The following is a 13757-nucleotide window of genomic DNA, read 5'->3' as shown; positions in this document are numbered from 1 at the left end:
CTCCTCTGCTCTTTGAGCACCTTCATAATCTCGGAGTCTCAGTTTGGGATTTCTGCTAGTTCTCCTGCCAAGCGTTGTATTGCTGAGACTGAACAACAAATGGTAACAGTTGTGGGCCAGTGAGATGGCTTAGTAAGCAAGGGTTCTTGCTGCCAAGGCCGACAACCTGAGTTCAGTCCCTGGAGCCACACTGTGGAAGGAGATGAATGACTTCTGCAGGTTAACCTTTGACCTTGATATGTGTGCTATGGCATGTGCTGGTGTGTGCAGGTATGTGTCTGCACTTGCATGTACATGCACACAGAGACACACGCAGTTGGTACAAATATTAAAGATAGGGTCTCATCATATGTATATCCTAGGCCTGGACTTGGAGTCTAGCCAACATAGCTTCACCCTGGGATTTTCCTGCACCGGCCTTCTCAGGGCTGGACTTTATGGTGTGCTTCCACACCCAGCTGACCCGAGAGGGTCTTTTTAAAGGATTTTAGTCAGTTGCTTTATGTAAATCCTCAGGTTGAAGGCCATTTTCAGCTGCCTGTTTTTTTGTTTGTTTTTTGTATTTTTTATATTTTGTTTTGTTAAATGAGAGGTCTGTGTCTGCGACAAGATCTGCCTATTAAAGGAAACATTGCTGTCCCAGGGTGTGCCCTTACATATGTGCAGGAAGTACTCTTAACATATGTGCGGGATGGGGAGGAAAGCATTTTCATGGCTTCTCAAAGAACAGTGAAGGTAAATGAGTCTGTTCTTACAAATTGCATCAATTAAGCAATAATATTGTTCATGGTGTTTATTTATATTTAGCTCCTTGAATGAAAACATAGTCACTTTCTTAACTTTATTATTTATTTGTGTAAGTTTTTGGCCTTACACACTTACGTCTGTAAGTACATCACACACATGCCTGGTGCCCATGGAGGTCAGAAGAGGGCATTGGATTCCCTAGAACGGAGTTACAGGCGTTTGCGAGCCTCCATGTGGGTGCTGGGAGAGGAACACTAAATGCTCTTACATCTGAGCTGTGTCTGCCCATTAATTACTTTCTTATTTCATCTCTTCATGCTTTTCTATTGTCAAGTGCTATCCTCTCCATGAAACTTGTTGCTTCTAATCTGTGATCCTGGAACTCAGTGACCTGTGTCTTAGGACCACAGGAGTTTCCTGTCTCATGGAGTGGCTTCTCAGGTTACTGTTCATGCCAGGGCAGAGAGGCATGGCGACTGCGTATCCTCTGATTTTCACCTGGCTCCATGGTGTTTCTGCTTTGTAATTAGCTGCTTTCCCTCCAGGTTCTTTGCAGATGTGGTCCCAGCAGTCAGAAGGTGGAGAGAGGCTGGAATGAAGGTGTACATCTATTCTTCAGGGAGTGTGGAGGCTCAGAAGCTGCTCTTTGGGCATTCCACAGAAGGGGATATCCTTGAGGTCGGTTACTTGGTGGCTGTGTTGAATACCATGACCAAAGCCACCTGGGGAGGTTTTATTTGACTTACACTTTCTCACAAAGTCATTTGGGGAGTTAGGGTAGGAACTCAAGCAGGAAGCTGGAGGTGGGCACTGATGCAGAGACCGCAAATGAGGGCTGCTCTATTGGTTTGCTCAGCTTGTTTGTTCACGCATCTGAGGGCCACCTGCGCAAGGGTGGTACCACGCACTAATCAAGAAAATGCTCCTCAGATAAGTCCAGAGGCTAATCTGATGGAGAAAATCCCTTAATTGAGGTTTTGTTTTTTTATTTTCTTCAAAGATGACTCTAGTTGGTATCGAATTGACAAACTAACCAGCACCCTTGGATTTTTTTGTTTGCTACTGTCAAAACATGAAATATCGACTAGTGAAAAGCACCTACTGAGTAAGCTCCATCGGCAGCTAGACAGGGAAAAGATGTGGGAAACTGAAGGTACCTTGAGTGGAGGGGTGAATGACCTGGGCCACAGGTCATCCATCAGTGACAGGTTCCTTAGAAGTGAGTAGGGGGATGAGAAAATGGGATGCTGGGAAAGTTTGGGGTCAGGAGGTCCTGCACAAGCTGATGGTTCACACGGCAAGCGCATCTTACATACAGCTTGCAAGGGGGAAAATGGGGCAGTGCTGGTCGGGAGTTAATCAAGCACACTGTACAAGGGGACACAGGATGTCTTAGATGTGCCAGGGACTGAGCACAGCCACCTTGGGACTGATAACTCCAGTCTCGTGGGAAAGTCAAGTTTCCAGGAACAGAGACCACAACTCCTTTGAGGCCCTGCTTAGAGCCCCAGATTGGACCTTGCCAAGTCTGCCCTTGAGGGAAGACCGAACTAGGTTCCTTTTGTTCTTTTACCAGGGCCTCTGAGAGACCCTGGCTCTGCATGGCTTTCTGCAGGTGAACTGTTTCGTGTAGTAGCAGCTTTTGAAATAGAAGCCTCTTAAATTTTTCTTGAGCAAGATCACCAGAAGTTTGTTTAAACGTGGGTTCTAGGGCTGGGGTACCTCAGCTGGTAAGTGCTGCTGTGCACGCCGGAGGACCTGAGTTTGACTCCAACACCATGTAGACGCCAAGCTTCACGGCACACACTTTTTGTAGTAATAGGTGTGGCGGGGCTGCGTCCCCAGCACCCCGGCCGCCTGCTAGCTTATGCCTTGAAATAATTACATGGACACTGTATTCTTTTAAGCACTGCTTGACCCATTAGCTTTAGCCCTTACTGGCTAATTCTCATATCCCGATCAACCCGTCTCTAATAATCTGTGTAGCATCAGTCTTACCGGGAAAGATTCTAGCCTATGTCCATCCTGGGTCTGAGCTTCATGCGTCTGCCTCAGAGAGCAGAGCTATCTATGCCTCTGCCTGGGAGAGGGGAGCATGGCGTCTCTGCTCCAAAGAGCAGAGCTGGCGAGTCTGAGCTCACTTCCTCTTCCTCCCAGCATTCTGTTCTGTTTACTCCACCCACCTATGTTTTAACATATGAGGCCAAGCAGTTTCTTTATTATAATTAACCAATGACTTTCTGGAGGGCAGTTGCTGAGGTGTAACCACCAAGGTTTCTAGGGAGGTGCTCTGCCACTCAGCTGTGCCACCATCTCTAAAATTAATATTTTCTGGGCCCATCCTCGGTATGTAGGGTACAGGTTTTTTTTTTTTTTTTTTTTGGATAATGGCATATTCTAATTTCAGTATATGTTCTTTTTGTTTTTTATAGTAGATATAAAACCAGTAATGAGATCTTTTGATCAGCGGTGGCTATTTTCCAAATACAGACAGAAACTTTCTGTCCATTGAGATGGGCAGTTAGGTCGACTTGTGTATGGCACGATAATTACCTACTGATTTCAGTAGTGAAAGTCTCATTCTCCAGTTACCATGTGAGGCAAATAGAGAAAATAAGTATGCAAAATCGGTCTCAACTCTTTTAATCGTCAACCCGGGGGCCTGTGAGATGGCTCAGCAGGTAGATGTGCTTGCCTGGCCAGCCTGACGATCTGATAGTTAATAAACCAACCAAGCAACCCCGGGGGCCTGTGAGATGGCTCAGCAGGTAGATGTGCTTGCCTGGCCAGCCTGACGATCTGAATTCAATTCCTGGAACCCATTTTAAAAAGCCAGACATGGTAGCAGCCTTTGTTATCCCAGCTTTACAGTGTGCTCGGAAGGAGACAGGGACCACCCAGAAGCCAGTCTAGACTGTGTAGCATACAGAAGCTACAAGAGAGACCCTGGCCTCTCAAGTCCCGGTCCTCATACCTTAGGATTACCTTTTTGTTTCTGATTGTTAAACCTGTTTTTAGTTGGCAAAAGACACTCAGACAGTTGAAGCTGAACCTATTAAATATAAACTTACGGGCTGGAGAAATGGCTCAGTGGTTAAGAGCATTGCCTTCTCTTCCAAAGGTCCTGAGTTCAATTCCCGGCAACCACATGGTGGCTCACAACCATCTGTAATGACGTCTGGTGCCCTCTTCTGGCCTGCAGATATGCACACAGATAGAATATTGTATGCATAATAAATAAATAAAATATTTAAATAAATAAATATAAACTTACTTTAATTACTATTGGTTAAATTAGCAAGCATTTTAGTTATGTTTAAGACCTCAAGGGTAGTGTTCAAAGATGTGTTAACTAGAAATTAGAAATGAAGCTGGGTGTGGCTGTGCTTACTAGTAATCCTAGCACTTGGGAATGTTGAGGAGCTCAGGTTCAAGGCCAGCCTTGGCTTCAGTAATGAAAGTTTCTTGAAAGCAGAGTAATAACTAGGGTTCTGGCTAGAGATATCTTTTCACTCTTTGGTTTTTGAGGCAGGGTCTGGGTGTGAATCCCTGGCTGGCCTGGATTGTGCTGTGTGATTCTGGCTGGCCTTGGTAGTGAACCTCCTGCTGGCCTAGAACTGCTGTGATGGCAGGCAGGTGCCAAAACACTCGGCTAGGATCAGAGGGCACTGTCCACAACCTTCTTTTTGTTGTTGTTATTTTTTTTTGTGTGTTTTTGTTTTTGTTTTATGAGACTGGGTTTCTCTGTATAACTGCCCTGGCTGTCTTGGAACTCGCTCTATAGATCATGCTGACCTCGAACTCAGAGATCTACCCACCTCTGCCTGGGATTAAAGGCATGTGCCATCACCGCCCAGACACAACCTTCTTTTTCATCTGGAGCAAAACCCAGTCCAAGAAGTAGTTTGAATAGAAACAGTGTTACAGGGCATGCATATTTAAAGGATTTGGGGCATAAAACAATGCCAATGACAACCAAATGAAGCATAGGTTGAACTAGTAGATTTCTTCCAAGTATTTATTTCCATAAACCTTTATGGAATGACGCCTCCGTGACTGGCGTGCAGTTCAGAAGGCTGTGAGTGGGCGTGGTTCGCACGTGTACGTGTACTGAGTAGTTCCTCCCGTTCTCTCCAGCTTATTGACGGCCACTTCGATACCAAGATTGGACACAAAGTGGAGAGCGAGAGTTACCGGAAGATTGCAGATAGCATCGGGTGTTTAACCAGCAACATCTTGTTTCTCACAGACGTGACTTTAGGTAAGGAGCCGGCTGCTTGGTACGTAGTAGTGAGGGAAGCAGCTTGGCGGGAGCAGAGGTTTGGTTTTCTCATGGTCGCTGTGTCAACTCACACAAAGATCAGGAAGCACAGGAGACCAAAGCAGGTCTGGACCGTACCCTCTCCTGCCTACACCACCTTTTTCCTGAAGGTCCCACAACCTCCCCGATCTTAGCAACACCTGATGGAGACCAAGTGATGCCAGAGCTGTGGGGAGCAGATCACCATCCCGGTAGATCAGCTCTCTCATATGTGGATGTCCGCATCATCCTATGGGAGGGTTCAGGGCTAAGAGTGCTTGCTGTGCAATCATGAGATCCTGAATTCAGTTCCCCAGGAGCAATATAACCAAGTATGGCATTGAGTCAGGCTGACAGTTGAAAAGTTATGGGCCTACCACTTGCTTAGCTCAGTCTTCATATCTGTAGACTGGGACAGAGGTAACGGTGTAAGTTATTTTGAGTTGTTGGGAACCGTGTGAGAACAGGAGCTGCATGAAGATAGGAATCCTATTTGTTCACACGTCTCTCATCCAGCTGTGGCTCCTAGCACACAGTAGATGCTTTTACAGATGGTAGCTTTTGTCTTTTGCATAAAGATAAAATGGAGAGATGAATGTAAGCCACAGTGTATTAGAGATATCCACTATAGCACCTAGCCTTCCTGAGCTAATATGACAGGTCTTGTTTTTCCTCCCTGCCGCCCAGCACCGCCCTAGTCCCTGATCATAAGGTCCCCGCAGTCTAAGGAGGGTAAACAGTAATAAGCTCAGTGATGTCCCAGCGAGCATAGTGGGTGAGGCACACGCAGCTGCTGTAATACAGGGATGGTGACCCTGGATGTGTCCTGTTGAGTGGAATTTTGAAGAGCGGGAATTTGTCAGGCAGAAAAGATGTGGAATCTAGGCAGGGGCATGACATGCATGCTGGGGCCTGAGGTGAGAGTGTGTTCTTTGGGCCGGTTAGATCATAGGTCGCCTTTGTTCTCTGTCTACTTCATTGGTGTTAGACCCTACAGCTTGCCCTTTGAGAAACAGCTCAGCTGTCTGGGGCTAATATGTAGGACTGGATAGAGAGCATGGGCCAGAGCAGGCCTGTTACGTTCGTCAGTCACAGTACAGGATGAGCTGTGTTCTCTGTCGTCATGTACAGTCAGGTGCTTTCTACCATAGAATTAACATATATGTAAAGAATGATATAAATGCCTCAAGGTGTCCGTCTTTCAGCTGCAAGAAAAGCCAGGGCCCAACTCACTTCTTGATCTCTCTCCAGCGACTTGGCTCGTCTCAGGTGTCAGGTTTGCTGCATCTCACCTGTCACCTGTCCTTTGCTTCTCGCAGAGGCCAGTGCTGCTGAGGAAGCAGATGTGCATGTCGCTGTGGTGGTGAGACCCGGCAACGCGGGACTAACAGATGATGAGAAAACATACTACAACCTCATCACATCCTTCAGTGAGCTCTACCTGCCGTCAACATAGAGCAGGTTCTGAGGAAGACTAAACTGTCCCCCTAATGTCTAGCTTTATTCTAATTGTAAAAGTAACTTACTTGTGTGTACACACAGACATATGCAAGTGTATATACATGTCTGTGTGCTCAGATCAATTTCCATGGCACATGTGTGAGCAAAGTATCAGTTCTGTGAGAACCAAATTCATGTAAAGATGCTTTATGTGTGGACCATAACTCTAACTCTTACCAAGGCCAGAGTGTATTTGATAGAAGAAAATCAAATGTGTGATATTTATCAAATTGTTTATTAAAATGGAAAGCTAGTTTTGAGAAATTATTATCCAGAGACCTTGTTATTTTAAAAACTGGAAGTGCTTCACAGGCATTCGTAAGAGGAATCCCTGACTGCCTTGTGAACTCGAATCACACTGTGCACTCAGACTCGCTTCCCGCGTGCACGAGACAGAGCCATTGGTTCTGCTCAGACTCGCTTCCCGCGTGCACGAGACAGCGCCATTGGTTCTCAGACTCGCTTCCCGCGTGCACGAGACAGAGCCATTGGTTCTCAGACTCGCTTCCCGCGTGCACGAGACAGCCATTGGTTCTCAGACTCGCTTCCCGCGTGCACGAGACAGCCATTGGTTCTCAGACTCGCTTCCTGCGTGCACGAGACAGCCATTGGTTCTCAGACTCGCTTCCCGCGTGCACAAGACAGAGCCATTGGTTCTCAGACTCGCTTCCCCCGTGCACGAGACAGAGCCATTGGTTCTCAGACTCGCTTCCCGCGTGCACGAGACAGCCATTGGTTCTGCTCAGAGAAGGGAAATTGGTTTTGGTCAGTCAGGTGTCAGATGGTGCTAGGCAGCATGTCCACCTCTAGAGCAGTGTTCGTGGAGCAGCTGAGGTGACGATGGCTCCGCTCCCCCTGCCAGTGTTAGCACCGTTTTACAGTTGCCTTCTTATGTCTTAGCATAGCTTGAATATATGTTAATGACTATTTTTAAAATGTTTTATTGAAACCAGTGTAACACCACGAAGAACTCTAATGTGTAATATTTCCTCTGAAATGGATGTGCTAGATGTACATTTTATGACAGCATTGTTTATCCCCATGCTTTCCTGACAGGGTTTCATGTCCATGTCCTGGAATTAATTAATAAAGGCATTTTCCTCTTTCAGTTTCATATAGATTGTGGAGTGTACATCATGCTGCCAGAAGCAAAAAGGAAAGTAAGCCTGGAACAGCAGAACAGCTGGACTTTTAGTTTTTGCACTCAGTGTGTGATACACATGTCTCTTTTAACAGGCTATAAATGAAAATCATTACCTAGCTTCAACTTGTATTTAATTCCGGCAGTAAGCATTCATGTATGAGTGAATGTTGTAGCAGGCCGCTTGTTTGTCCCAGCTAGCTTAGACCCAAAATAATCACATAGGAACTGTATTAATTAAAACACTGCTTGGCCCATTAACTTTAGCTTCTCATTGGCTAACTCTTACATCTTAATTTAACCCATCTCCATTAATCTGTGTATCGCCACATGGCAGTGGCTTACCGGCAAAGTTTTGGCATGTCTGACTCTGGGGGCAGATCCATGGTGTCTCCCCGCTCTGCCTTCCTTCTCCCAGCATTCCTTTTGGTTTTTCCCACCTAGCTCTGTTCCCCTACAGCTCTGCTATAGGCCCAAAGCAGTTCCTTTATTAACCAATGAAAGCAACACATAGACAGAAGGACCTCCTACACCAAGTGAAGGTTCTTGGAACTTTTGATAACCGTGTTTTTTTCTTTTTAATTTTTTTAAAAATTTTTTTGTGTAAGTTTGTGTGTGGTGTGAATGTGTGTTTGATACGAATGTGAGTATGATGTCAATGTGTGGTGTGAATGTATGTGGTGTGAGTGTGTGTGGTGTGAATGTGGTGTGAGTGTGTGTGTGTGGTGTGAATGTATGTGGTGTGAGTGTGTGTGTGGTGTGAATGTGGTGTGAGTGTGTGTGTGGTGTGAATGTATGTGGTGTGAGTGTGTGTGTGGTGTGAATGTATGTGGTGTGAGTGTGTGTGTGGTGTGAATGTGTGTGGTGTGAATGTATGTGGTGTGAGTGTGTGTGTGGTGTGAATGTATGTGGTGTGAGTGTGTGTGTGGTGTGAATGTGTGTGGTGTGAATGTATGTGGTGTGAGTGTGTGTGTGGTGTGAATGTATGTGGTGTGAGTGTGTGTGTGGTGTGAATGTATGTGGTGTGAGTGTGTGTGTGTGGTGTGAATGTATGTGGTGTGAGTGTGTGTGTGTGGTGTGAATGTATGTGGTGTGAGTGTGTGTGTGTGTGGTGTGAATGTATGTGGTGTGAGTGTGTGTGTGGTGTGAATGTATGTGGTGTGAGTGTGTGTGTGTGGTGTGAATGTGTGTATTTGATGTGAATGTGTGTGTGGTGTGAAAGTGTATATGAGTTTGTATGTGGTGTGAAGTGAGTGTGTAAGGCAGGACAGTGTGATAGTTGGTTCTCTCTTGTCATCTGGGGTCCTGGGTATTGAATTTAGGTCATGAGTCTTGGTGGCAGAAACCTTTACCCACCAAGCCATCTCATTTTTTTGTTTTTTGGTTTTTTCAAGACAGGGTTTCTCTGTGGTTTTAGAGCCTGTCCTGGAACTAGCTCTTGTAGACCAGGCTGGTCTCGAACTCACAGAGATACACCTGCCTCTGCCTCCTGAGTGCTGGGATTAAAGGCGTGCACCACCACTGCCTGGCTCATTTTTTGTTTTTTGAGACAGGATTTTTCTGTGTCGCTTTGGCTGTCCTGGACCTCTTTTGTAGACCAGGTTGGCTGGACTCAGAGATTCTCCTGCCTCTTCCTCATTATTGCTGGGATTAAAGGTGTGCACCACCACCACCGCCCAGCAGTATCTCATTTTTTTAAGCTATGTAAGAACATGCTTGAAGAAAACAGTTATTTTTCTAATTAATCAAGAAAATCTTGGAAGAATAATTTTAGAGATGCATTGAATAAGGGGGAAAGTCTTGCAAATATGAGGGGGGAAGGGAATAGAAAAAAATGTTATGTTGATGATTCAGATTTTGTATCAGACTCGAAAATAGAATCAAATTCATGTAAGCCATAGAAATGGGACTAATTTGTAAATGATGATAAAACCATAAGCTAATGAAAGGGACAGTTGTGCATATTTTAAGCTATGTAAGAACATGCTTGAAGAAAACAGTTATTTCTAATTAATCAAGAAAATCCTGGAAGAATAATTTTTGGAGATGCATTGAATAAGGGGGAAAGTCTTGCAAATATGAGGGGGGAAGGCAGAAGGCAGAACGGGTTATTGTTTAATAGCAGTGTCTTAGGGTTTCTGCTGTGAAGAGACACCATGACCACAGCAACTCTTATAAAAGAAATATTTAATTGGGGTGGCTTATAGTTCAGAGGTTCAGTCCATTATTACCATGGTAGGACATAGTGGTGTGCAGGCATGGTGCTGGAGAGGCAGCTGAGATTTTACATAGTGCCACCTCCTTTGGGGGCCCTTTTCTTTCAAACTACAACATTCCATTCCCCGGCCCCCAAAGGTATGTAGCCACATCATAATGCATAAATGATTCAGCCTAACTTCGAAAGTCCCCATAGTCTATAATAGTCCCAAACTTATTTAAAAGTCTAAAGTCCCAAAATCTCTTCTGAGATTTATGCAATCTCTTAACTCTAATCCCCTATAAAATCAAAATAAAAAAGCAGATCACATACTTCCAACATATAGTGGCACAGGATACGCATTAGCATTCCAGAAGGGAAGGGAGCATGGTGAGGAAATACTGGACCTAATAAGACTGAAAGCCAGCTGGGCAAACTTTAAACTCTGCATCTCCATGTCTGATGTCAAAACGCTCTTCAGATCTCCAGCTCCTTTCAACTTTGTGGGGTACAACTTCTTTCTCTTGAGCTGGTTCCATTCCTTGTTAGCAGCTTTCCTTGGCAGGATCCCATAGCTTTACCGTCTCCAACATCTTGGGGTCTCTAAGGCAACCCAGGTTTCACCTTCACAGCTTCACACAATGACCGCCTAGGCCTCCATTCAGGGACACCCTGACATGTGCCTGGCCTCAATGGCTTTCTTTAGTTAACTCCTTTCTTCTATTCTTGACTCTAAAGCCAGAACCATGTGGCCAAAGTTGCCAAGTTCTGCTGCTTGCTGGGACTGGAACGTGGCCCCCTTGTTCAGTGACGTCTCCACCAGCTTTCTGTTTTTCTAGTTTCCTTCGCTGTCTAAGCTTGGCCTTTCTGGAACTTGCTCTGTAGACCAGGCTGGCTTCAAACTCAGGTTTGCCAGCGCCTACCTCCTGAGTGCGGTTAAAGGCATGCAGCACCGCACCTGTCCCTAAGCTTTTCTTTAATTCCTTTTCCAGAGTTGGAAACTTAGTTGTCCTGGAGGTCACCACTAACTCTTTTCTTTTCTACTGTCTCCTTGAACACAGGTCTTAACTCCATTCTGCTTCCTGCTGCTCTTTTTCCTCCTCAAATTGTTCTAACATCTTGTATTTTTTTCTTGCTCAGCTTGCTCCTTTTCTTTATAAATCTTCATTAGAATTACCACTAGTAACCACACAGCAGAGTCTATACTAGGCTGGGCTGTTTTGAAATTTCTTCTGTCAACAGAATTAATCCAAATCTCTTCACTTTAGCCTCAGGCAGAGCCTTCAGACAAGGTCAAAAAGCAGTCACTTCCTTCACCAAATTATCACAAGAATGATCTCCAATTCTCTGAAACCTCTTGAGCAGCCCCCCCCCCCAGTTCAAACCACTCCTACTAGTATGTCCCATTAAACAGTGCAGAAACCATTCCACTGCTTTCCTAACCCAAAGTACCAAAGTCCAAATTCCTCCAAACAAAAGTCTTTGGTACCAACTTCTGTTTTAGGGTTTCTATTACTGTGAGGAGACACCATGACCTTGGCAACTCATATAGAGGAAATCATTTAATTGGGTGGCTTAACAGTTCAGAGGTTCCGTCCATTATCATCATAGCAGGGTATGGCAGTCATGGTGCTGAGCATTCTACGTGTTGCTCAGGCAACAGGATGTGAACTGTCTCACTGGGTGTAGCTTGAGCTTATGTGAGACCTCAAAGCCTGCCTCCATAGTGATTCTTCTCCAATAAGGCCACACTTCCTACTAGTGCCACTCCCGTTGGTGGTCATTTTCTTTCAGACCACCACAAGCAGTAATTAGAAAAGTAAGGAATTGAGAGAAAGAGCCCCGTGTAGTGGTATATCGGGAACCAACTCTCAAAGAGAACCTTTAATCCCAGCTGAGGTTGGAGGATCTCTGAGTTCCAGGCCAGCTTGGTCTATATACCCATGAGTTCCAGGACATTCAAGACTGCATAGAGTTTCAAACAAACAAACAAAACCCCAACCAACCAAACAAGAAGCCCCTATCTTTAAGGTGCTGGAGGTTGCCCAGTGGTTAAGATACTGGATGCACCTGCAAAGGACCAGGATTTGGTTCCCAGCACCTACATGGTGACTCACAACCATATAACTTCAGTCCTAGGGGTCTGGTGCCTCTTCATGTACCAAATGTACATGTGGTCCATACATGCAGGCAGGATACTTATACATGTAAAATAAAATAGTTTCCCGCCCTGGTACAAGGGACTCTGGAAACGGTGGGTTTTTATGTCTGTCTAGACAGATATACTTTGTTCTGTGTTTTAGGGAGAGAAGTCTCAAAAGCCGATTATCTAAATCAGAAAATCTGGAGTGGAAAGGTTTGCTATTTATGTTGGCCTTGTTTGCTGAACTTGACTCATGTTTAGGGAAGGCTGACAGCCTTGGCCTTACTGCTAATATGGGTGCAGAACAGGCTCTTCCCAGCAGGTGGTGCTGTTCCCTCACAGACCTGATCAAATGGCTTCTCATCATCAGAGGGAGCAGGGAGGGAGAGGGGAGATGAATGAACAGTTCATTTCTCTTTAAAAGCCAATAGCATGGTTTACAAGAACAGAGTAGTTGGGCAAACTTTTGGCAATAATGCCAACTATAACCTGTCCGCTAATTCCCCTTCCCCCTCTTGTATCTAATACATTTAAAAAAGAACAACTTAATTTTTGAGTAGACAGGTTCTAGCAGCACTGCTTAAAAGGGCTCGCTTTCATATGTCTCTCATTGCTATCAGAGAAAAATATTAAATATAATATGTCCCATAATAATTTGCTATAGTACCACTTGGGCCTTTGTGTCAAAATTATACTATCTTAAGTAATATTCAACAATTACTTGCAGAGCCTAGCCTGGTGGTTTTCATCTATAATCCCTGAAGGTAGAGGCCTGGTGTGGGAGATCCTTTTGTATATGTGTTGCTTTTATTGGTTAATGAATAAAGAAGCTGCTTTGGGCATATGGCAAGGCAGAATAGAGCTAGGCAGGGAAACTAAATGAATGCTGGGAGGAAGAAGGCGGAGTCAGAGAGACACCATGTAGCTGCTGAAGGAGAAATGTTGTATTGTGAGAGGCAGGGCTGCTTCCCGCCACCCGGCTAGCTTTACCCGAAATAATTACACGGAAACTGTATTCTTTTAAATATTGCTTGGCCCATTAATTTTAACCTCTTATTGGCTAGCTCTTACATATTGATCTAACCCATTTTCTAATAATCTGTGTAACACCATGAGCTGGCTTACCAGGAAAGATCTTAACCTGCGTCTGTCTGGAGTGGGAGAATCATGGCGACTGCCTGACTTGGCTTCTTTCTCCCAGCATTCTGTCTGTCTACTCCACCTACCTAATTTTCTGTCCTATCAGGGCCAAGGCAGTCTCTTTATTTAACCAATGAAATTCCACAAAACAGAAGACTCTCCCCCATCAGAGAAAGACGCCCGCTGGAACCTTGCCAGGAGGCCACAGCCTCATGGTAATACACAGAATAATAGAAATGGGTTAGGATGTAGGAGCTAGCTAGAAATACACTTAAGCTATTAGCCTAACAGTATTGTAATTAACAAGGTTTGTGTGTGGTTATTTTGGGTCTGGGCTGCCAGGAAACGAACAAGCAGCCTCTTAACAGAAGCCAGCTTGGTTTGTATAGGGAGTTCCAGGCTAGTAGCCAGGGCTACATGGATCCTGTGTCAAAACAACAAAATCTATAGTTCTTGCTAATTGAATAACGAGTAAAAGCTACCCTCAAGTTTCACTCACATTCTGTCAAGATAAGAGTCCTGAGTTTGCTGCCACGGACACATTCTCCCTACGGTCGGAACACAGACACTCTTAGAGGTGTGAGAAAAC

General features: G+C 44.9%; 1 protein-coding gene across 1 annotated transcript in view; it reads left to right on the top strand.

Moving 5' to 3' along the window:
- Window positions 1-7725, top strand: part of Enoph1 (enolase-phosphatase 1) — a 29821-nt gene extending 22096 nt beyond the window's left edge. Inside the window, exons 4-6 of the mRNA XM_041671152.1 lie at window positions 1293-1425; window positions 4885-5008; window positions 6367-7725. Coding sequence (XP_041527086.1) covers window positions 1293-1425; window positions 4885-5008; window positions 6367-6503 — 394 coding nt within the window. The 3' untranslated portion in view covers window positions 6504-7725. The remainder of the gene's footprint in view (window positions 1-1292; window positions 1426-4884; window positions 5009-6366) is intronic.
- The last annotated feature ends 6032 nt before the right edge of the window (window positions 7726-13757 follow it).

This window comes from Microtus oregoni, unplaced genomic scaffold (genome assembly GCF_018167655.1).
Source record: "Microtus oregoni isolate MIOR12 unplaced genomic scaffold, Mior012 000021F_ref0000039, whole genome shotgun sequence".
In the NCBI taxonomy this organism is placed as follows: domain Eukaryota; kingdom Metazoa; phylum Chordata; class Mammalia; order Rodentia; family Cricetidae; genus Microtus; species Microtus oregoni.
Note: the sequence above shows the minus strand (reverse complement) of the source record. Positions and strands in the feature narration are given on the sequence as shown.